Source organism: Grosmannia clavigera, assembly GCF_000143105.1.
Source record: "Grosmannia clavigera kw1407 unplaced genomic scaffold GCSC_140, whole genome shotgun sequence".
In the NCBI taxonomy this organism is placed as follows: domain Eukaryota; kingdom Fungi; phylum Ascomycota; class Sordariomycetes; order Ophiostomatales; family Ophiostomataceae; genus Leptographium; species Leptographium clavigerum.
In genome coordinates, this window is record NW_014040801.1 from 3,339,342 (window position 1) to 3,362,303 (window position 22,962).

Here is a 22,962-nt window from a genome sequence, read left to right on the forward strand (position 1 = left end):
GGACGTCGGCCAATCAGAGTGCAGAACCTGTTCCTCTGGCATCTGCCCCCCCTGTTTGCGGATCCAGTTAATTGGTAGCTTTCCTCATTTCTCCTTTTTTCTCTTCCTACCCTACTCAGAGGGAGGCCTACTTGCCTCTTTCGCATTGGTGTGGGCGTCGTGTCTTTCCGGGGTTGTCTGCTCGGTCGCTATCCACTGCATCCACCTGGAAGGCGCTCGGTGGAGTGTACTTCGTGTCCACGTCTGCTCGGTGCAGGTCAGCCAGGTACCCTGCCCATCGGACAATTCGTACTCGTAGTGGTGGTGGTGGCTCCAATAATCGTTTGCCTTGTACGGAGTATAGGCCGAACTATCGGTCTATATATGGACCTGCAGTCTTCCTTTCTCACACCGTGGGCCTGGATTCCTTTCTCGCTCTCTTACCCTTCCTGCTTACCATTCTGTTTGTTCTTTGCGACTACCCGCAGTCCTTTCTTTCTTTCCCGTGCTTCTTCAGGATACAAGAAGATCACATTCCTTTTCAACGGTCCACCCTTGTAGCAGCTTGTCTGTTCGCCTCCTTGTATCCTATCACGATCCTTTTTATCCCACTCTTCAAGAGCTCCCTCATTGCCTGTCCGGTACAACGCATCATTGACTGTCCTTTGACCCTCCTGTCGTCGCAAAGCCTTTATATCTTTCCAGCAACTCTCAGATCTTAAGCGGTAGCTAGTTTCTACCCGAGCACTCCAAATTCTTTCCTCAACTCAGACTCCAGGATACATCCTTTGAAAGGACTCCTGCCTCATCCTTCTCATAAAGCACAGCCGGGCTTGCATATCTGAAGCAAAAAAAAACACCCGCACAAAACATCACGAAAAGAACAAGAACAGAAACGTCCACCTTACCCCCCCAAAAGTCTATCCAACATGTTCTCATCCGCTCTCATCGTCTCTCTCCTGCCGGCCCTGACCGCCGCGTTCTCGCTGCCGTCGTACAACGGTCTTTCGACCGTGTGGCACGACGACTTCTGGGGCAACGCGGGCGACTCGCCCAACGTCACCCACTGGAACGTCATCACCGGCGACCTGGGCCTGAACAACGAGCTGGAGACGTACACAGAATCCAACGAAAACTTGCAGATCAGCGGCGGTGGCACGCTGCAGCTGATCCCACGGCGCAACAGCTCGACCTCGTCGGGCTGGACATCGGCGCGCATCGAGTCGGTCGACTCCTACACGCCGGTGCCGGGCAAGAACACCCGCGTTGAGGCCAGCATCCGCATGGGCACCGGCAGCAACAGAACCAGCAACAGCACCAGCAGCACCATGCAGGGTATCTGGCCCGCCTTCTGGATGCTCGGCCAGTCTATGCGCGAGGGCACCAGCTGGCCGCTCTGCGGCGAGCTCGACATCCTCGAGCAGGTCAACGGCAAGCTCACCGGCTACGGCACCGCCCACTGCGAGAACCACTGCGAGGAGCCAACCGGTCGCCAGGGCTACACATCCATCCCGTCCGGCAGCAACTTCCACACCTGGCGCCTCGACTGGGACCGCACCTCCAACAACTGGCAGACCGAGTCCATCACCTGGTCGCTCGACGGCGTCGACTTCTTCTCCATCAACGGCACTACCATCGGCGACCAGGCCACCTGGAGCACCCTGGCCCACAGCCCGTTCTACATTCTGCTGAACGTTGCTGTCGGTGGCACGATGGCGTATGTTCTTCCTTTTTTCTCATTACTTATACTCTGTGCAGCCGGCTAACAGTATTCTTTCTAGTGGCAACCCTGACTCCAACACCCTGGACGGTTACGACAGTATGATGGAAGTCGCATACGTCGCCGTCTACTCGAGCTAGTCTCGCCTGGACCTACGCCGCTCAACGTTCATGACCACTTCTTAGACTTCAATTCTCTTCACACTGTTCAGCCACCTTTTACCCACTTTCTGTTCTTCAGTTCTTTTGTTCATATTCTATAACCCCTGATTTTTGCACATATGGGCCATCTATCTTCAAGATCGGCGTTCGCATGGAAAATATCGACTCAGATAACCATCATGTACAAGCGCAACTCGGCCCGTCGACTAGGCTCGCAGTTCGACTTCTTCTTCTCTTTAACACTCGCTTCAAGCATTTTTTGACTAAGCTCTATGATACCACATTCGTTCAAATACTTGCCAGCTTGCTTCGTTGTGTTCCAAAATTGTACGTTCTTCAGTCAAGTAGTGTCGTTTCGTGTTACTTTAAAGTCACGTGAAGTAAGTTATCTACGAGCACAGTGTGGATTAACCAACATGTGACGATCTCCGCATCTGCGCCCAACAACCGAACACAAACGGGGAGATTCGCATTCCCTGGCTTTCTGTTGGCCTCCCCCACATTTCTTATTGTCACAAGCCCAAAGTACCACCAGCTCATCAACGCCGAAGACGGGACATTGCAAGCAGCCGAGGCCCTTTCAACGACGAACAACGGTGGCAGGTAACAGCCAAACCCATGTGTTAAGAGACATCAGCAAGCTTTAATTCCTATCAGCACTACCCCTCGACAGAGAAGATGGTTTCCCAAGACAGGAGATTATGCTTCAGCAACCGGTAGCCGGTATCAAAGGGAAGAGACAAATCCGAATCCTCAGTCCAGTTCTCAGTCCTCAGCAATACAAAAGTAACCCATGATGTCGTAAATCGTCTCCCGGGGTATATTCCGAAATTCCTTGTTCCAAGAAGGGTAGTTGGGGCTCCTTTCCAGCCTCAAGAGAAGAACCGGCACAAATAAAAAGTTCCTATCAACCCCATTTGAACAGCGCGAACACTAGAATCCGTCTTGGCAGGAGAAGCTTTTTCGATATTTTCTTTGGAGACGTCCGTCAAGAATCAGTGAGCCCCCTTCCCTCGTTTTCTCCCTCGTTTATTTCCATCTTGTTCCAGAAAATCAAAGAGAGAAGAGCGCGAAACCAATGACGCCGTGAAAACGCAAGATCATGATAACTGTGTCCATGGCTGGAGACGGGAGACTTGGTTAAAAGAGACCAAGCGAAAACGACGATAGAGAAACGTCCGGACATGCAGGCATGCCTAATAAAAAGACGAATAAAGGAAGTAAGAGTAGGTGAGATGCTTGGAGTGGAAGTGGGAGGATGCAAATGTGGTAAGCAACGCAAAAAAGCAAATGTTGCCGCCGGCAGGTCGGTGGCCGCTCATGCTCTTGGAAGAGAGCACGCAGCAGGTACGATTCGTGGCCAGCCCAGCTGCTTCAGCTGGCGATTGGCGGTCACCGCCTAGGCAACCGGAGCGATGGAGGGGACGACGGCCGGAACAGCAACGGCAGCAGCCTCCGGGATCGGGATCGGAATCTCGGCACTGACTTCGCCGTTCGTGTTCTTCTGAGGGCAGTCACGCGAGATGTGACCAGCCTCGCCGCACTGGTAGCAGGTCTTGCCGGCAGTGTTCAAGGGACCGCCGTTGGGGGCGGTGCACTCGCGCGAAATGTGGCCAAGCTTGCCGCAAGCGTAGCACTTCATGGCCTGAGCCTGGCAGTCACGAGCGAAGTGGTTCGGGCCACCGCACTTGTAGCAGGTAGCCGGGCGAGGACCACCGACGGCGAAGCCGCCACGGCCGTAGCCGGCAAAGCCACCACGGGGAGGCAGGGCAACGCCGCGGCCGAGACCGGCAGCATTGGGTGTCGGGCAAGCACGCTGAGCAAGGGTCAACTTGGCAGCACAGGGACGATTGACGGATGGCCTTGTGCCAAAGGAACGGAACAACTTACAGCCAGGTGGCCCTGCTGGCCACAACTGTAGCAGCGACCGCCAGTGGCGGCGCCAGAGAGGCGAAGCGTCGGGCAGTCTGCCTGAACGTGGCCGAGACCCTGGCAGTGATAGCACTGCTTAGCATCGGTGGTGCGAGGCAGGGGACAGCCGTTGGACTCGTGGCCGGGCTGCTTGCCTAAAGCGACAATTGAGGTTAGTTTCTGCTTCTGGCGAGGCAGGTTGTTGTGCACAGAAGTAGTGGCAGCAATGCTTACAGTTGTAGCAAAGACGCTCGGCTGACGAGCAAACCTCGGCGTAGTGGCCGACGTTGCCGCACTTGTAGCATGCACGACGCGAAAGAGAAGACATGGTGTGAGGAGGAATGTGTTGTTTTCTGGGATATGTTAGTGCGTGTCCCTCATAATCCTGTTTTTTTTTGTGCAGCTGCCGTCTCATGGCTCATGTCACGCAGGGCTGATGAAGTATGTGTGATATCGGGGGCTGAGAATAAGAAACGAAATGCAGGAACGGCTGGATGTTATGGGCAGAAATCCGAATATGGCCGAGGCAAATCCGAGAAGAAAATTCTCGAAACACTGGACGAGGTTTCCGATCCCAAAATTAGCTTCGCTGGCGGTGCATAGTCGCATCAGAAGGAATGCCCGCGTTACAAACTGATGCAATTGCAGCCGAGCCTTGCACAACGACGGTCTTCGGGCGGAGTATTTGGTCATTGCGACGTGTATGACTTTGTGGTGAGCCCAGCTTTCCCGGGCGCAACCGTCGCACATGGCCGGCCTAGAAGGACCTGCATGATGCAGGATGCATGAGGCTTGTGCAACCATGCACTTTATAACACTTCTTTCAGCTGACTCTCAATTTTGTTGTCCAAGGCCAGTGCAGCGCATCAGGGCTCGAAGGTGTTTATTCAGGCTGTGTTGGGAACTCCATCCCAACCGAAGGCAAAGGAAGTCCGGGAAGTACGCGTGATCGGCGAGGAGCAAAAGACAATAACATATCAAGGCGATCGGTTGCTCAGATAGCCCAATGGCCGGGACGCCAGCCACGGAAGAATAGACACAGAAGCGAAAAGTAACCGGCGAATTTGTAGCGGCGACAGCCCGGTGGCGAAAAGAGAGGCGATGTTTCGCGCAGCACAAGGACAATGCCGATTTGGTTGCTTGGGAGAGCAAGTGAATGAAACAGCGGGTTGCGCAGTGGTTGGCTGGCTCATTACGATAACCCGGCGAAATGGCTATATTTGAGACCGGGGGCTCATAATGCTGAAGCCGTGGCACAAAGCGAGGTTGCATCATCGTCTCCGGTACTTCTTGTGTCGTCGCAGTCATCGTCGCAGTCGTTACTTATGCTGCATGCTGGTGCATCCATGAGGGTGGCATGTTGTCCCGAGATGAGTGGGCGCAGTCATATTCCGGCTTGCGGGTCATGCGCAGGCGCAGTATGCGTATTTCTCTGTCATGCCAATCGCAGACTGGCGCAACGCAATACTGAAGGCCGTGATAGGGCGACTGAGGGGGTGTAGACACTGATGCGCGGAGAAAAAGGCGTCTTTCAAGTTCCCGCAATTCGGTCCGGAAAACTTCCGCGGCAGCCGAGAATACCAGAGGCGACGCAAGAAGAGGAGGGAAAGCAGAGTGCGCGAAGACGGATGGTAAAGAGCGAAGGGGAAGGGGAGCACTGAGAGCGGCGCAACGAGGAGAAGTGGCAACGACAAGAGAGAACTGACCGTGAGAACAAAAAAATCTTCTTTTCAAAACCCTTCCAAAGCTTCAAACCGTTCGACTTCGACAACAACCTTCGCAACTTCTTCCGACAGCAACACCTACAACAACCCGGATAGGAGAATTTGGATGGTGATGATCAAAACAAGACAAAGTGGTGTGGATCGTGAGAGGAGAAGAGGGAAGAGGAAGAGGGAGGGAAGAAAGAGGGGAAGATATAAAATATAAAATTAAATTTTAAGGGAAAAACTAAGCAAAGAGGAAGGAGGCGACATGGGATTACCTCCTGCCTGGGGAGGCGATTGTGGCGGCCAACAGCTAAACCGAACGTTCATTTTAGCGTCGTCGTAAAAAGAAAAAAGAAAAAAGGCAAAGAAAGGCGCGCGAGAGGTGGTCGTGCGGAGTATTGGCGCGCAGAGAAGCAAATTTTCTGCGATGGACTTGTGTGGGACTCGCAGATCTCCGCCCAGAGAGAGAATATACAAGACATTGGGCAAAGGGCAAAGTACACGACAAGTCACCAGCCGTTTTATTTCTCATGATGGTGCTATTTTGCTTAGTTTTATTTTCTGGCGTTTTATTTCCCGTTTCTCTGTTTCTGTGGGATTGGCGCCCACACTATCTCAACCGGTCGAGGAAGGTGTGAGGGGGAGGGGATGTGCTTTCCCTCTTGTCGCGCGACAACAGCAGGTGCGGTCTAACGGCGTCTTGAAGGTCTGGTCCCCTGTGTTCAGTGCGTCCTGCACTCGTACGAGCTGTATATGCTGATCTGTATGCCCTGCGCCTCTGTAACACGCAGCGCGTCCACTACGAGTACACAGGCGCCAGCGCAAGAACGGTCCTGTTCCGTAAGAGATCTCACGTACTCGTAAGCTCTGGCAAGTGGCAAGTGGGACGAGCACCACGGCAGCTTTGCTATCGTGCAATATATTAGGGTTTCGCCTCAAGGCCAGAGACAGAGTCAGAAGGAGAGGGAAACCAGCTTGCGCCCAAGCTAGCGCCGTCCTTTCCCAGTGGGTCGGTTCAGGCGGATACGCACTCGGGCATGGCATCCCCTAATGAAGTTTTGGGTTAGGTCTCAAGCGGATGGCTTCGGTCCAGTTTGGCAGGGGTCTCTTTTTCCCGCGCTTCTTCCGCCAGGATCACTGCATGTTGCTGCTCTCTCTCACCTTGCGGGCTCGGCAGCGAAGCATCCCGGCTGTCGTCTCAGGCCAGAATATCTCGCTTCGGATGGGCCAACACAGGACACCAGGCCCAAGTCAGCGCACCACGTTTGCTAGGGATAGTCCGTCATCGCGTCTGCTGCCGTTATGAGCAGCACGGGACGAGCGGAAAGCTGCACACAACATTGACGGTCCTGATGTGCCGGTCAGCGACGGATCTGGGCCACAGCTCCTGCTGACAAATCACAGACCTGCCAAAGATGCATGCCATTTGCCCGTTTTCGGTAGTATGTTGGCGGGCACATCCCAACGCAGTAAGAACCATTTTTATCCTCGGCGCAAGAGAATATAGGGCTAGGCCGAGTCACCCATTGCTATGTAATATTACGTCGCAACGGGCGCGATTCGCCACCTCGAGGTGTGGCTAGACGCCACATCCGGCAATCGACGACGGCTCACAGGACAGCATTGATACGAGCAGCGCAACTTCTTCAGTACAAAGTACTCGCATAATACACGGACACACGGACAGCTGTGGTTACTGTTCACGTATCTTCTGAATGCAACCCAGCACAATACGTCGCCCCAAACGCCTCATCGTGTTAATCACACGCTTTCCCGGCACAAAGCAAACAGACACGAATACGCATCCGATAATCATAATACAGAGAATCCAGCCCTCTCATCCGTTCCACCGTGCCTTTTTTCTGCATCACCATTGTGCCGGCTGGCCCACGCGGCCCTCTTCGGCTGGGTGCGTCAGGGTTGGCACATCCGTCGTTGGTGCTATCGACCGTGGCTGAGCCTCTACCACGTAGCTCACACCATCCTCGGACGCATACGATGGTGGGCGGACAACCCCGTCACCGCTGCCCCCACGCCTGTGCTCAAGGCTGGCTTCGACCTCGGTGCTGCTGGTGCTCCTGGTGCTCCTGGTGCGGCTACTGTTGACCTGCTCGCCGTGGCTGCTGCCGTTGCCATCATTGCTACCGACACTTCTGCTGCTTCGGATGCTCCTGCTGCTTCTGCTGCTTCTGCGACTGCGACTGCTGCCGTTGCTCTCACCGCCAGCTGTCCGTGGTGGCGCCTCGTTGTTGCGCTGCCAGTAGATCCGGTTGGGGTCGACACGCTGGACTTGTCAGTACCGAAACCAAAAAAAGGAACCTTTAAGACCAACAGGCTCAACCTACCACAGTCTCCCGCCACAACCCGTAGGCCGGTGGCTGTGCCTTTGCAGCGACGCTCTCGACGCCGGCGGCCTCCTCGTCGCGGGCCAGCACGACACGGATCGGCTGGCGCGGAACGGCATAGCCGCCGGGCGTGAATAGGTCGGTTCCAGGGGGAAAGGCGCCGTAGCCGGGGCCACTCATGGCAGTACTGCCGGCAGCACGCGCGCGGCGCTGGCGGAAGCGCTCGTCCTCTTCGGGCGTTGGCGGATGCACGACCATAATGATGATGCGGACGAGGCTGTGGCAGAAGAGGACGATGACGGCGAGCGAGACGAGGAGCAGCAGCACGGAAAACTCGTTGTTGTGGATATTGTGTGTCAGCATCAGCGACAGGTACATCACCAGCAGCAGGAGCAACAGCAGTCCCGACACGGAGCAGCGGCAGATCTGCGCTCGCATCTGATGCGACTGCACGTACGGGAAGCAGAAGAGGAACTTCTTTGGCTGCTGCTGCTGCTGCTGGTCTTGCAGCAGGCTGCGCCGGTGCCTTCGCCGCCGTCCGTCCGCGGCCATGTCTGCCAAACGCATCTCGGCCGGGTCAGCGCCGTCGAACCGTCGCCGCTGCCGACGACCGCTGCCGCCCGACGTCGTGCTGCCCGCACTCGAGCTGCGCATGCGCTGCGCTGCCGCGGCCGGCATTGCTAGAGGGTCCTGGCGGCTCGCATCGTCATATGATGGCGGCTGACTAAGCCGCGAGGGCGGGCTGTTGGAATCTACGTCTTCCTGGAACTGCGGCGTCTTGGGCGACACGGTCTCGCCGGCGCTGCCGTCATACGGACTGCTCGTCGGCTGGGGTGCACGGCCTGCCAGCCCGACCCGGCGCAGCACACTGCTAATGGGCGAGGACCGTGCCTGCGGCTCGCGCATTTCCTGGGCCTCGCGGGTTTGCTGCTGCTCCAGGTCGGCCGTGTCGGCCTGGCCCTGGCGACGAAGGTTCAGGCGAGCGTTGCGGAAGATGTTCATGGCGTCAAGATTCTCCTCCTCGGGGGCTGGTAGTGTGTGATGTCTCGTCGTCCTAGCAGCTCATGCTTCGTAAAATTGTTGTAAATGTGTTGGCCGCCTGTCAACTGAAGTTTACGTAAGCCAACCTGGGCCGTCGAATATAGCTGTCTGCGTTCGGATGGGACCCGGATGAGGATGCTGCTGTACCGTCGTCTAGCCGTCGGTGGGGTTGAAAGAGGGGGGATAGGAAAAAACAAAGGAGATGTGTGTGTTGTGTAAATGAAAATGCAACTCTTGAGAACGACCCTGTCGAAGATATCGAAAAGACGGCAGCAGGAGCAGAAATGAAGAAAAAGAGTGGTAAAGGTTGTAAAGAAAAAAAAGGGCTCGCAGAACCGGTCTGAGCACGTAACGAAGGGAAAAGGAAGAAGGGAAAAAAAAGAAGGGAAAAAAGAATACAAAAAGCGTGTATGGGATTTCGGCCAGCGGGATGAGAAAGATCAAGGAAGAGAAAAAAAGAAATGGCAGAGCGGCAGAGAAATCTGGGTGCCCAATGGTACAAAACCAGCAGCACATGAACAGGCCCCTCCAGTCAATAGAAACAGGGCCTGAACGCCATCCGTCTGACGACTGTCGACAGGGGGATAGATTGTGGAGGAGCTCTGGCGGGTGGCAATCGAGCTGTACGACAGGATCCGCTTGCTACGGCTGCGAAGGGTCACAACGGAGAGCTATCATGGTTCGCGAGTCCTGAGCGCAAGAAATACAATTACGGAGTGCCTCTACGAATTATATGCATCCTATCCTTGCCCTTCTTCAAACCAGAGCTTGCATGGAACAGGCTTGGGGTTGCATACCGCGTAGGCTGCGTAGAAAGCGGTCGCGCAGGGCTGCGTACATCGTGTCTGTACATGCTTATTGCTCGTATCTCGAAATACAGCATGTCTTGCATTCGGAGGCGACAGGGACCTTTGGCGCCCTCTTTTGCGCCGGCATCTGTGGCAGCCATGTTCTTTTTGGTGCTAGCGAAGAGGCTATCTCTTAATACGGGGCAAGAGGGGGGACGATAGGGCCCTTCTGTAACGCGGCCGAAGTGTCGCATAATAGGCAAAAGGGGCCCTGATGATAGCAACGAGACGGCCGGGTCGTGTAGTTTTGTGCAGTCTTGGTAGAGATGCAGGGGTTGCCAGGGGTCCTTGTTTCAGTAATATACGGAGTACCTGGCGCAGCGACACGAGTTCCGTCCAATCTGGCTGGCGAATAAGCCACAGCTCGGTGCTGCGAGCTCGGACCATCTCCGTTATCCGCCTGCTGCGGCGAGAAGGTCTCTTTCCTACAGTCGAGGCAGCAAAGATCCGTAAAAAACAAAACCAGCCAAGCAAAAGTGCATGTGCACGTCAATTGCAAACATGCCCATTCTTGCTGCTACAGCACCGCTCATCTATCCTTATCCTTATTCATATCCATTGGAATTGCGCCATCCGCCGTCATGCGCTGGAGCCATTACTTGTAAGCTGCTGCTATGGAAGATTTGTAGACAGACTCGCCATCCGCCACAATCAGAAAAGGCTCGTCTCAGCCGGGCGCCTCGCAGTTGCCCCCGGCATCCCAGCGCATAAAAAAGGGGTCCACCCAGATGGCACCTCGCGGAGCAGTCCGTCCTGTTCGTCGGCCATTGTCGGAGCCCGGATGCCCGCCATTGAGTGCAAGCAGGACACGTGAACGAGCAGCCAGCCGGGCGATCACGAGCCTTGTTCAGCACGTCGGCGGACACGCATGGCCTATGACCCTCCCTCGTCTAGTCTTGCAGAGGGGCACAACGCGCATCTCCCGGCGCGTGAGGGAGGGACAAGGGGGGCTCTGCGAATCTGTGCACGTCATTTCTGTTCGTGCACTGGAGAATGGCCTCTTTATTTGAGCTCGCCAAGTAGCAGCGTCCTGTCAGAGGATGCGGAGAGGACTGGAAGGACGTTAGCAGGGAGAAGCAAGGCTGGGAGCGAGGGAGGACGCACTGATCGGTTGGTCCTCAGCCGGCGAAAACTCGGCCGAGTTGACGGAGCCCTTGTGCCCGGGCAGCTTGTAGAGCAGCTTGCCGTTGTCGCTGGACCAAACGACGACGGTGCCATCGCCGGAGCCAGCGGCAATGCGGCGACTGCTGGGGTCCCAACTGGCGTGCACCAGGTTCTTGTCCAGGCCGGTCTGGGCGCCGTCAAACGTGCGGATGTGGCGCTCGGTCGGGGCAAATGGCCGGATGTCCCAGGTGCGCGCCGTCGCATCCATGGCGAACGAGAGCAGCGACTGGCTGTCGGGCGACACGCGCAGGCCCGTAACCGTGTCCTGGTGGCCGTGCAGCGTGTAGACGACCGCCTTCTTGCGCACGTCCCACACGTGGATGTCGTTGTCGATGCCGCCGCTGTAGAGCTCGTGGCCGGCCTCGGCCACCGCCACCGCCGTGACCGGAAAGTCTGTCTGGATGTAGTCGGCCGCGTTCTTGCTGCGCGGGTCCCAGATGCCGAGCGAGCCGTCATCGGAGCCGCTGTAGAGCAGCTCTTCGCCGCGCCGGCTGATGTCCAGCGTGTTGACAATCTCCTCGTGGCCCACGTACCGTCGGATCCGCTGCCCCGACGTCAGGTCCCAGCTGGCCAGCTGCGTGTCGGCCGATGCCGAGAACAACACGTCCGAGTCGCGTGACCACTGCAGGTCCAGAACTGCGCCGCGGTGGCCCGTCAGCGCCCCGTAGTTCTCGCAGTCGCCGTACGTCCGCCAGAGCACTGGATGAGTCAGCAGATGCAGCTTCCGAACAACGATGCACAATGGCACGTAGGGGATCACACAACGCACAGATCGACCGGTCCATCGACCCAGACGCAATCAGATGACCCGCCGGATCAAACTTGGCGCAGAACACCTCGTCTGCATGGCCGCTCAGCTGCATCACCGGCGCCTGGAGGCCGCTCGTTCGTGGTTCCTGCGCCCTGCCGTCAGCATTGGCCGCCACATGTCGCTTTGCTGCGTCGGCACGCATAGAGTAGACTAGCATACCACCTGAATCAGCGCATTGCTGCCTGAGCCTCCCGCCTTGCTCGATCCTCCGCTGCCGCCACTTCCTCCAAGATTCGGTCGCTTCACCAGCTGCTTGCTGGGATCCGTGTTGGATGCTCGTCTCTTCTCGGCCGACATTGTGGTGCACTTTGATATACGGAGGGAGGGCGTGTTGATTCGGTTTCTGCTGACGGAGATGCGGCCAGTCGACAGAAGCACGCAGCAGAGCCGATTGTCGAGAGCTCGTCGCGACAGAAGCGGGTTTGCTTGTTGTTTTTTGATGTCTCCACAAGTTTATCCGTCTCCGCATAAATTTTTCCATCCCGACCGTTGACAGCCTCCAAGCAAGATCTGCAAGAAAAGCGTTGACAACGGATGAATTCTAGCAACGCAATAGCAACGCAATAATACGTTTGTCTGTTAGATATTCAGGTTATAGTTCATGCCTATTTCCAAGTTCTTTTGGCATTTCACGCTACAGTGTTTCCCTCCGTTTACGTAGACCTTGCAATTGCTAGTTTCTGCCGATTCTGGTAGACATAGGCTTACAGGAACACTGGCAATACAACTTCAAGTTTTATGATGTTTTTATACGTCTGGCCAGGTCGGTCCAAAGTCTATACTTTTATTTTCAGTAAAGCTATAATATTTTGTGGGATACTTATCATGTCCAGCTTCTCAACTTTCAACATTCTTATAAATTCGGTAAAATATAATAAATCCCGGAAGCATTTATCAGCTTGGTAGACTGTAAAAGTCCTATTATGATATGGTAAAGCCTTTTTGCCCAGTCTCCGAAGGCGATCAACATCCTCAGTAGCTTCTATCTACTGAAACAAACTACAATTTATGTGGTCGTGTTTTGGTTACAACGCTATGGAAGCAAGTTCTCTAAGCTAAGTACAATGCTGAGTCGGTGAAACTAACTACATGAACAAATCACGCAGACTGTAGTCAACTCGGCATTGCCAGTATTTGGCATCAGCGAAATTAAACTAATCTTGTCAAGTGACATTTCAAGGTCATCCATCGTCTTCATGAATTCACTATTGAAAAGACGTGTACTGGCCAATCAGAGCTCTATACGATAAATAAGAGCGTCACGTGAAGCACATGATACGTATATGACTAATCAGAACGTTCTGGGTCACACCGCCGACGATTGGGGCAGTTCCGGGCTGCTATACCTTTCATCATCAGCCACCCTGTCTGCGGCAAAATCGACCTTCCCGCGCTTCTTCTTGATTCTCCTTGAGAACATAGGAGTAAATCGGTCGGCGATAGAAGGAAGCACGAATTGCTTCTAGCGCGGCAAAGGAGATGTCCGCTTCCAAAGCTGCCCGTTTGGGCGAAGAGTACGCACTCAATCTCTATCCTCTCTCCCCCCTCACTGCCGTTTGATAGCACGTCCTTTGATTGCATAGGGAAGCTGACCGAGTCACAGAATATGGAAGTATGCAGACGCTCCGCCACAGCTCCACCGCTCAATCCGTTCGCCTCCCCTCCTAACCTCTCTCGAACCTACCTAGAACCCGGATAGACAAGGTTAATGCCGAGCTGGTCACCCTGACGTACGGCACCATCGTTGCACAGCTGTGCAAAGACTTTGATGGGGACTACGTCGAGGTAAACAAGCAGCTCGACAAGATGGGATACAACATCGGCCTTCGCTTAATAGAGGATTACCTTGCCAAGTCTATCACCATGAAGAGGTGTTCCAATTTTCGCGAAACTGCCGATATGATTTCCAAGGTGTCTTTTGCCCCTACAATCACCTCATTTTGTCCATGTTCCTACTGCCTACATACTCTCTCGCTAACACCTCAAGGTTGGCTTCAAAATATTTCTCAACGTGACTCCCACCGTCACCAACTGGACCAGCGACGGCAAACAATTCTCTCTTGTCTTCGATGAAAACCCACTGGCAGACTTTGTCGAGCTGCCGGACGATGGCCGTGCCCAGGACGAGCTGTGGTTTTCCAACATTCTATGTGGTGTCTTGCGAGGCGCACTTGAGATGGTACAAGTGCAGGTAGAGGCACACTTTATCAGCGATGTGCTCCGGGGCAACGACACGACTGAGATGAGGATATCGCTGATCCGGTACATCGATGACGAACTTCCACAAGAAGATGACTGACGAAGAGAGGGAAGAGCGTGAGAGAAAGAGGTCTGAGTAACCACGTGTAAAGGGCGAGCACTGCGGCATCAGCTCAAAGGATGCTGGTGGAGATCCGCGCAAGGAGTTATCTGAGCTCCGGACGTGGACAACTGGATTATTGGAGCCGAGCTGAATTCAGCCCTACTGGCGTGGACGTGAACTCCAGCCGAATGGTGCTTCTTACGACCACTGATAGACCATCTGGTCGATTGTTGTCCAGTGTTGTGAAAGCAAATACCAGAAAAACACCCATAATTGAACCGAAACCAGGGGGTTGGTCGACATGAATGGACATGCTTCTGCTCCGCAATGCCGTTAAAGACGCAGCATGCCCATCCGTGATTTGCATCAGTTGTCTCACGCCTCGTAAAGAGCCCATATAGGCACGTCTCAACTGTTTCTGATTGAAGCGTCATGTTCTCGCAAGGGTGAGACGCAACTAGGATCTTCTGGATGGGGTATTCGTATGTGGCCCTTGCTGGCAAATCAAATGATATCTGTCACTGCGGGGGGGAGTAGCTTGTAATGCCATGCATGAGATAGCTGGGACTAAACCTAGAAATTTGCTCGTACGCCCCATATCACACGAGATAAAATAGTACGTAGTTCGTACGGGACGTATGTAAGATACTATGTAGTAGAGAAATGCCAGGATAGTATATGGATCAAATATAGAAACAATAAGGCGGACCCTTGGTCATGCTAATCGATAGGGCCTAATTTCAGGAGGTTTAATAGATGGAAATTCCGGGGTCCCGTTATTTACCTTTGAGGCCAAGTCTCGGCGCTGCGTGATTATCCAAACAATAATGCTTGCTCCCTTGCAATTTTCCCTTCCGCCCTTATTTTTACTCTACACTATTGTTTCTTTGTCGTGTACGTCTAGTCTGCTTGTGCTTGGCGTCCCTTCACACTTTCTTTTTCCCGCGAGACATTTGTATTCTGCAGAGAGAAAGGCTTCAATCGAGGAGCTGTCGAGGCGTGGCTATCTGAAAAAAATGCCCACTAACTGTCCCCGGCAGTTAGGGGCCGGGTAGGCTAGACCGGAACAAGCGAAGACCTGCAAGCTCTTTCGGCAGTGGCCGATCATTTTGCTCTGCTTCCCCCGTCGTGGGAATCAGAGCTCCGAATGATACATAGCTTGTCGTCAAATGCCAAATCGCGCCTCGAGCGTTCAAATGTTACCACACCCCGCCCATTACCACCAGTCCACAAAAAAGAAGCGAACCTGCGGCCTTTGCTTCGGCCGTACTCCGTAGACATGACGCCAATGCTTTCGTTTGCCTTCTTGTTTGTTGCTGAGATAGCACGACAATACTCACCCACCCTGTGCATGTCATGATATGGCGCCAGTTTGTACGTAATCGCACAGCTCGTGTAACTCACCCATTGCCTTGTCTTTACTGTCTGGTCAGGCTTTGCCTCTGGGGTTTTGTTTGCTGACTCGGTGGACTGCTGCTTGCTTCCGTGATTAGACGGCCTTGTCTGTCCACATGCCATCGCTTTTTTCGGTTTGCTCTGTCAGGTTGCTATCAGGCGTGGAACCAAACGAGCCGGTGTACTGGTGGTGTTTGCCGTGCCATTTTTAGCCAATTTGTTAATGTGCGTGGCGAGGCAAACTTTTTCAGACGTGTTTGCTTTTGGGCAAATGAATCCAGTTGACTGCTCCGAGTTTGCGCCCAGACGGCAGTTTGGAAATCTGCTGGCACCACCATCCCAAGATAGCCATGACCCGACAGATTGCCCACGGGTATATAAATCCAAGTGAGGCTCCTCTCCTGCATACTCAAAATTGCGTTCCCATCACTAGCCCCCCTAATAATTGTCGCTCTCTCCGAGACACCTTTGGTGATATCGTGGCCTCAGGCACGAATGCAGCAGTAGGCTGATCCGCTAGTCTGATTCGGTGCCTCGTTGCTTAACACCTAAGGCACCAGTACCAGAATTACGCTTTTGCTCGCTGCCAGCCCATTCCCACATCTGCGCGCAAGACACCCTTTTCGCACATTAGCCCCCCAGTGTTGTCCGCGTCCACCACTCTTTACCAACGCCAGCTAACAACAGAGTGCGACGCTGCTGTGGTCCTGGTTCCCTTCGCAGGGCCTGTCCGCTGTTCTCTTTCCCAAACGCTCTCTCCGAAAGCCTCTCAACCCCGTTCCCTCCCAAATTCCCTTCCCACATCTTGACGTTTCTCTTTTTGCTTCTTGTATTTCCCGGTCTTTTTCTCTCCTCTCCCCTTTACATTTTTTTTGTTCCAACCGCCTGTGTCTCTCTCCCCCCCCAGGCTGTCTGCTGTCTCTCATCTACCCCCATTGACAGCCTCCCTTTTGATGTGTCCACCCGCGTCCGCGCGATCTCTTTCGCAGTCAACCGATCGGTTTAGAGATCGAGTTGTGGGTGTGGCTCCAACCCAAGCAGGAGGCAAAGGCGTGACGGCCACAACCTAGGTTCTCGTCCAGAGGCAGTCCGTGCAATCTGCAGCCAGCTCTCCGCGTACTGCATCTTGCAACCCGCGTCCACGCCGTCGCAGCGCTTTCGTACTGCCTGCGGAAAGACGCCTTTTTCTAGGCCATCGCAAAAATAAGGGATAGGGGACAACGCAGATTTGCTGTCGCCACCACAATCCGACCACCCTCAAATCCGTCTGTTTGCCTCCCAGCATTGGAAATCCAGACGAAACACTCTCGACCCCCCTTCTGTCTTGCTCCACCGTCTTGTCGACGCTTCGGTTGCCATTGTTTTTGCGCTCGGCGCTCCATCGTCGCCGACTTATTTCGATACCAATCGACTTTCCACAGTCGTCTCATTCTTCTACCGGCCACCCAGCACCGCTCATTTACGTCACGAATATCCCTAAAACATACTACTGCAAGTCACATCATACACTGCCAGATCGGGCCGACGCGACCTCTTTTTCCCTCTATACCCCCGCTTAGCTGTCTAGTCGGCGAAGGAATCGTTCTGCTTATTTAGAATTGCTTCCCAAGTGAGAAGACCTCTCTATTGCACCTGCACATCCCGTTTACTAACCCTTCATTTGGCTGAGCAGGTTCCCGTTGGGTTTACTTATTTTAAAGACTCAAGTAAAGCACAGCCCCACCGCCCGTGCAGACCACATCAGCACAATGAACAACGTCAACATGGCCAACATGAACGCCATGGGTGGTGCTGTCGGCGTCCCGATGAGTATGATGAACAACGTTGGAGCGCCTCCTGGGTCTGTGGGCCGTGCACCCCAGCAGCAGCAGCAGCAGCTTCAGCAGCAGCAGCTCCAGCAACAGCAAATGCAACAACAGCACATCCAGCAGCAGCAACTCCAGCAGCAGCAACAACAGCAGCTTCAGCAACAACAGCAGCAACATCAGCAGCAACATCAGCAGCAACATCAGCAGCAGCAGCAACAACAGCAACAGCAGCAACAACACCAGCAGCAGCAGCAGCAACAACAGCAACAGCAACAGCAACAGCAGCAGCAGCAGCAACAGCAACAGCAACAGCAACAGCAACAGCAGCAGCAGCAGCAACAGCAACAACACCAGCAGCAGCAGCAGCTTCCCATGAATGACATCAACAACCGTGTCATCTTGAATACGTACATTTACGAATACTTTATTCGCTATGAGATGTTCGACTGCGCAAGAGCCATTCTGACACACCCGAACAATATTCAAAAGCCTGGTCCAGGGTCTCGAAGGGACGAAAACGGAATCGTTGTTGGCAACGGCATCAACGACGATGCTATGGACACGGATACGAAGGACGGCATCGAGTCCAAGCGTCCCGAGGACCTCCCGGCACCAATCACGGTGATGCCATCTGACAGTTGCTTTCTGTATGACTGGTTCTGCCTTTTCTGGGAAATGTTCAATGCCCAGAAGGGCAAGGCTTCGCATCCTGGTATTGGACAGTACATTCAGCACATTCAGGTTTGTTGTCCCTCCACTTTCTTGGGCGTTCTTCATATCCTGGGCGTAGTTCTTTAGCTAACCGGGCGTCTTGTGTGCAGGCACAATCACGTCTTCGACAAGCGCATCAACAGGACATGCTTCGCCAGATTCGCCCCGAATTTCAGCAGCAGTATATGATGCGGAGCATGCAAAATGGGGCGATGCTTGGCATGAAACCAGGGAACAACCTTCCGCGTACGGCTATGGCCAACAGCCAGAACATGTGGGTTTTCCGAGCGTGCCTGGACTGACTACGAATTCATGTATTGACTCTACTATTTCACAATAAAGACCGCAAGCGATGAACATGCTCCAGGCGAAGCAGGTCCAGATGCAGCAAAACCCATCAGACATGGATGGCAACCGGCCGCGGCCTTCGTCTCCTGGTTCCGCCGAAAATGCACCCTCCCCGTCAAAGAGACCCCGCATTGACGTGCCCTTCAATCCTAACCAAGCTGCTCTGATGCACAATGGTAGAGTTGCTCAAGGCATGCCTGGCCAACAGGTAGGATCTGGTCCTATGACTCTTCAGTTGCAGAACATGCTCCTCGCAAACGGCATCAACCCAGCTTCTTTAAACGCCGAGCAGTTGCAGGCTTTCCCCAACCAGTCCCCGGCCTCCCAAGCTAAGACAATCCAGGCATACTCACAAAACTTGCAACAGCACCACAACGCTCAGCTGCCCAATAAACCAATGCCCCCAAACGTGACCGGTCCGCAGGGCCAAGGCTCTCCCATGGCCCCGCCAGGTCCGGATGGTGCCACAATCAACGCTTATTACAATGCTGGTGAAATGGGAGGCCAAGGCATGCGCGCTGGACCCGGTGCTGCCCAGGCCGGTGGCGGCAGCAACCATGCTCTTCAGGACTACCAGATGCAGCTCATGCTTCTCGAGCAGCAGAACAAGAAGCGGCTCATGATGGCGCGACAGGAGCAAGACGTTATGGGCGGGATGGGTCGTGGAGACGGCACGCCTGGCGCGGCGGGTGTGCCGGGCGTGCAGGTGCCTCCGGGCGCCCAAGGGCCACCAGGAGCTCCCGGGGTGCCTGTGGTGGCCGGGGGCCCTGGCGTGCCGGGAGTCCTCGGAGGGCCGGGGGCGCCAAATGCTAGCCAGCCATTCCAGGGTGCTTCGCCTCAGGGTGGGCGGCCAGGCGCATCACCCAACCCTGTTGATCAGATAAAGCGCAGCAACCAGCAGATGGCCAATGCCGGCATGGGCTCACCTCTGCCCGACAACCCACAGTCTCGTGGCTCTCCCAACAGCGTCAACTTTATGGCAGCACACATGGAGCAGACAATGGCACCTGGCTACAGCATCGTCGGACCGCAGATGAACGGAATGCGGACACCGGGATCCCACCCTGGGATGCAGTTCAACGGCCAGATGAACACACAGTTGATGGCGCGCCAGCAACAGCAACAACAGCAGCAGCAGCAACAGCAGCAACAACAACAGCAACAACAACAGGCGGCTGTGGCTGCAGGCCAAGGCACACCGCAGATGCAGTGGCAACAGCAGCCCGGGGCACCGAATGGTGGCCAGATGGGCGGTCCACAAGGGCCACAAGCCCAGCAGGTGCAGGGCACGCCGCAACAACGGTCCATGCCACCACCGTCGGGACCGGTTGCTAACGCTGTTGGCAACACGAACCAGCGAACGCAGACAGCATCGCCGCAGACGGGCACAGCTGCACCACCGACGCCACAGCAGTCCTCCAAGGCCAACCCGAAAAAGAAGGACGGCAAGGGTGCCAAAAAGGTACGACCTTACAACGTGACTCCCCTTGGCGTATTGATGCGCCTCGATTTAATAGCTGAGCTGATAAATAGAAATCTCAGACGGCCGCACAAAAGAAGTCTGGCACGAACCTCAATGCTGCAGCTACTCCGGTGGCTGAAGCGTCGGTGGAACCTGAGCCTCCCACCCCTGCCACTCCGATCACGCCGGCCAACCCGACACTTTCGTTTAATGGAAAGGTACCTGGTCCGAACGTGACGGTGCCCGCTGGCCAGGCCGTGGCGAATGGACAGGCGGTCCCTCCAGCTGCATCTGCGGCAGTAGCACCACCGCAGCAGATCCACGCTGATCCGAACCAAAACGCGTTCACTGTGGAAAACACGCCAATGGTACGAGACCGTGCCACTGCTGCCATCATGATTGTGCTCCGTTGTTTGCTAACACCACTAAGCAGGGCTTTGGGCTTGAGTTTGCTGACCCGCTCACGACTACGGACGTGCTAAACGACTTTGACTTCGACACCTTCCTCCACGACAGTGCGGATGACCCGAACAGTTTCGACTTTGGCTCTGCAACGTTCGGGCTGGAAAACCCCGGCGAAATTGGAGCCGAGTAGATCTCGGACTGCGCTGCGATATGATGCATGTTCGGCGTGTCGTCTGATTTGAGGTCCGGGGGTTCTGGTCTGATTCCCTTTGCACAAACAAGCCGTGCGTTTGTGTGTTTTCGCCTTGTCCTGCTGTTTTGTCTGTTTGAAGGTCGGGATTCCTAAATTCTTAATGGGGCAGCATTTTATTGCAACGGCGTTTGCACGGTTTATTATGTTACAATGCTTCTGACGTATTTTACCCTTCCCTTTCCCCTGTGTCTTTCGAGACATCTATTCTATTCTCCTTTCTACTGCGTCCCAAAACATCCTACCATTCATTTCCTTGTCGTTCAACAATACTCGGTCTTTTTCCTTTGTGCACGAGGGCTCCTGCCTGTCTGCAGAACTTTGTTTTGGAGTCATTACAGCTGCAACAAAGCAAAAACAAAAAACACACACAAAATCACAAAACATCAAAGTTGAAAGAGTTCGAAACCGGGGTCTCCCTCATTCTTTTCCTGTGGCCGAGTGGCTGGTGCCATCTCGGTTGTTCCTTGGAACAAGCTGAGGAGTCTGCCCGGAGGCAGAGTCGCATCGGGTACAGAAATGAGGGAGTCATCATGCCCTGCGCGATCTGCGCTAGGGAGGACTGTATGTATCTAGTACAGCTGGGTTTTGTTTCTTTTTGCCATCATGCCTCTTCGTCAGGCTCTATATATTTTCTCATAGTGTTATTGTTCCTCGGCCGGGAAGACCGGAGTACGTTGCAGGGCGACAGGGCTTGCGGCGCTCAAATCGAGTATTGGTTAATTTCAGTCTACACCATTGTTCTATCCGCATGTGCAGCGCCAGCAGGTCTTGCCAGAGGTGCGAAAGCATCGTGCGTACTCAACTTCCGAAGAGCAGCCATCAAGATATAGGATATGCGTGCTGGCCAGGCGTTTGGGGACGGAAGGTGCTCTTTCCTTGGCCCCTTTCTTGGTCGCTCCTTCCGCGTCTCTGCACCTTCCCGACGTCTGTCCTATCACCCTTTCTACTGCAACATTTTCCAATCAGGTCATGATGATCCGTTTCTTCCACAACCTTCATCTAACGGGAAAGCAAGGCAGATTGCACGGATGACTTTTCGGGCATCTCAAGCGTCTCTCAAAGACACGGCCTCAGCAGATGCCATAACCACCGAGTTGCCTCACCTACGTCTTGCGTCTCTACTTATATATGAATCAAACATGTGGCCACGGCCACAGCCACAAGCGCAGTCTCTCGGACGAGACGGGGCCCCTTGGCGGTCCTGGAGCGGTTATGCTCGCCTCCCATGGACTTCTGCGGCCGGCGTCGTGCTCCTACACATCCTTGCAATCTGTATTTTGCTGGTCGCCGTGGACGCTGGCTGTCTGACGGCATGTGACGATAGTGTATCGGCCGTCCTTGCAGACACGAGGGCCGATATTCCATCGACTGCCGAGTCCAGCGCAGACTGGGGCAGAGCTGACGTGGACAAGGCGAATGCAAGCTGCCCGACAGCTGGCTGCATTGCCTCCGTAACAGGTGTGTGTCCGAACTGGATTTGGTGAGACCCAAACGGTTGATCTGACTGTAGACAGGCGACATCACCCTATCGGGACCGCCCATGACGGGTGATTTGCAAGCACTGCTGTCAACCTCGACCGGGTCTGTGGCCGTTTCGAGCAACGCGAGCTCTGTCTCGTCCGCAGCCACAACGAGCACGACACCCAGCGAGGCGACCAGTGTCGAAGTCGTCTCGCCGCCGTCCTCCATGTCGACGTCTCTGTCGCAGTCTCTGCCAGCCCTGTCCCAGCCACCTGGCACTCCAGGTCCATCCTTGCCGCCGTCAGCCACGCCGACGGGCGATGCCACCACGCACAAACCTGTCGCGACCATTCCGCTGGCTGTGGGTGTCAGCGTGGGCGGCGTGTCTCTCGCGCTGGTCGGTATTGCAGCGGTGCTGCTCTGGCGACGCCGACGGAAGCGCAGCGGTAGCGACGACGATGACGTTGACGAAAATGACAACGGTGGCGGCGGCAGCGGCAGTCTCCCCCGCGCCGAGTCTCCCCCTCCACGAGATACGCCGGACGGCCTCCACCCCTCGGCGTCCGGGCTGCTCTTTCGCGGTGGCAGCCTGCAGAGCCGGCGGCCGAGTGGTGGCGACACGAGTCAAGACGGCGGCGATGACGGAAACGAAGGCGCCGCAGTGGCGGCAGTGACCCGTCACTATCGCACCAGCAGCCTCCGGCAGGGAAGCATTCTCAACGGTCTCTACGCCAGCAGCCGGTTCACGCCCGATGCGGTGGCCATGCACGACGTTCCGCGGGTGCCATCGGTAGGACCAGAACGGCAGTGGCGTGGCCCGTCGCCGACGTCGCCAACGAAGCCGCCCGAGATCCCCTACGACGGACGACGCTTCCCACCATACTACGGCATCCCCGGCATGGAGCTGGACGGGTATGCCGAACTTCCTGGTTAACATGCAGCCAGACAGACGCAAAGGGACCGGGGGAGGGAGTGATGCAGAGGCAGAGGCCGAAGCAGAGAGGAGTCTGTCTTACATGGCCTCGGTCTTATTTATTTGTATCTTTCGCCTTGTCTATCTTGGAGGGGGCTGACGAACCCCGATATTGTTTGCTTCTATGCCTTTGCGGTGTGATAATGTATCTGCTC

The 22,962-nt window shown here is 55.0% G+C and overlaps 6 protein-coding genes across 6 annotated transcripts; 4 read left to right on the plus strand and 2 right to left on the minus strand.

Annotated features, from left to right (window-relative positions):
- Positions 1-908: 908 nt before the first annotated feature.
- CMQ_1475 (beta-glucanase) lies at positions 909-1,839 on the plus strand (the record flags this gene model as incomplete). The annotated part of the gene is made up of 3 exons (XM_014318554.1): positions 909-1,244; positions 1,347-1,696; positions 1,761-1,839. The coding sequence occupies 3 exons, from the start codon at positions 909-911 to the stop codon at positions 1,837-1,839; spliced, it is 765 nt and encodes a 254-aa protein (XP_014174029.1).
- A 1,420-nt stretch (positions 1,840-3,259) lies between these two features.
- Positions 3,260-4,099, minus strand: CMQ_951 (zinc knuckle nucleic acid-binding protein; the record flags this gene model as incomplete). Its single annotated transcript, XM_014318030.1, has 3 exons — positions 3,260-3,676; positions 3,751-3,926; positions 4,006-4,099. The coding sequence occupies 3 exons, from the start codon at positions 4,097-4,099 to the stop codon at positions 3,260-3,262; spliced, it is 687 nt and encodes a 228-aa protein (XP_014173505.1).
- A 3,248-nt stretch (positions 4,100-7,347) lies between these two features.
- On the minus strand, positions 7,348-11,986 carry CMQ_1755 (uncharacterized protein; the record flags this gene model as incomplete). The annotated part of the gene is made up of 5 exons (XM_014318834.1): positions 7,348-7,539; positions 7,826-8,853; positions 10,819-11,577; positions 11,648-11,774; positions 11,849-11,986. The coding sequence occupies 5 exons, from the start codon at positions 11,984-11,986 to the stop codon at positions 7,348-7,350; spliced, it is 2,244 nt and encodes a 747-aa protein (XP_014174309.1).
- A 1,182-nt stretch (positions 11,987-13,168) lies between these two features.
- On the plus strand, positions 13,169-13,988 carry CMQ_615 (bet3 family protein; the record flags this gene model as incomplete). Its single annotated transcript, XM_014317694.1, has 3 exons — positions 13,169-13,203; positions 13,378-13,600; positions 13,677-13,988. The coding sequence occupies 3 exons, from the start codon at positions 13,169-13,171 to the stop codon at positions 13,986-13,988; spliced, it is 570 nt and encodes a 189-aa protein (XP_014173169.1).
- A 3,146-nt stretch (positions 13,989-17,134) lies between these two features.
- CMQ_1456 (cyclic-AMP-dependent protein kinase pathway protein) lies at positions 17,135-20,310 on the plus strand (the record flags this gene model as incomplete). Its single annotated transcript, XM_014318535.1, has 6 exons — positions 17,135-17,195; positions 17,694-17,935; positions 18,016-18,179; positions 18,248-19,715; positions 19,787-20,083; positions 20,149-20,310. The coding sequence occupies 6 exons, from the start codon at positions 17,135-17,137 to the stop codon at positions 20,308-20,310; spliced, it is 2,394 nt and encodes a 797-aa protein (XP_014174010.1).
- A 1,202-nt stretch (positions 20,311-21,512) lies between these two features.
- Positions 21,513-22,768, plus strand: CMQ_469 (uncharacterized protein; the record flags this gene model as incomplete). Its single annotated transcript, XM_014317548.1, has 2 exons — positions 21,513-21,831; positions 21,888-22,768. 2 exons carry the CDS (start codon positions 21,513-21,515, stop codon positions 22,766-22,768), a joined length of 1,200 nt encoding a protein of 399 aa, XP_014173023.1.
- Between the last annotated feature and the right edge of the window lie 194 nt (positions 22,769-22,962).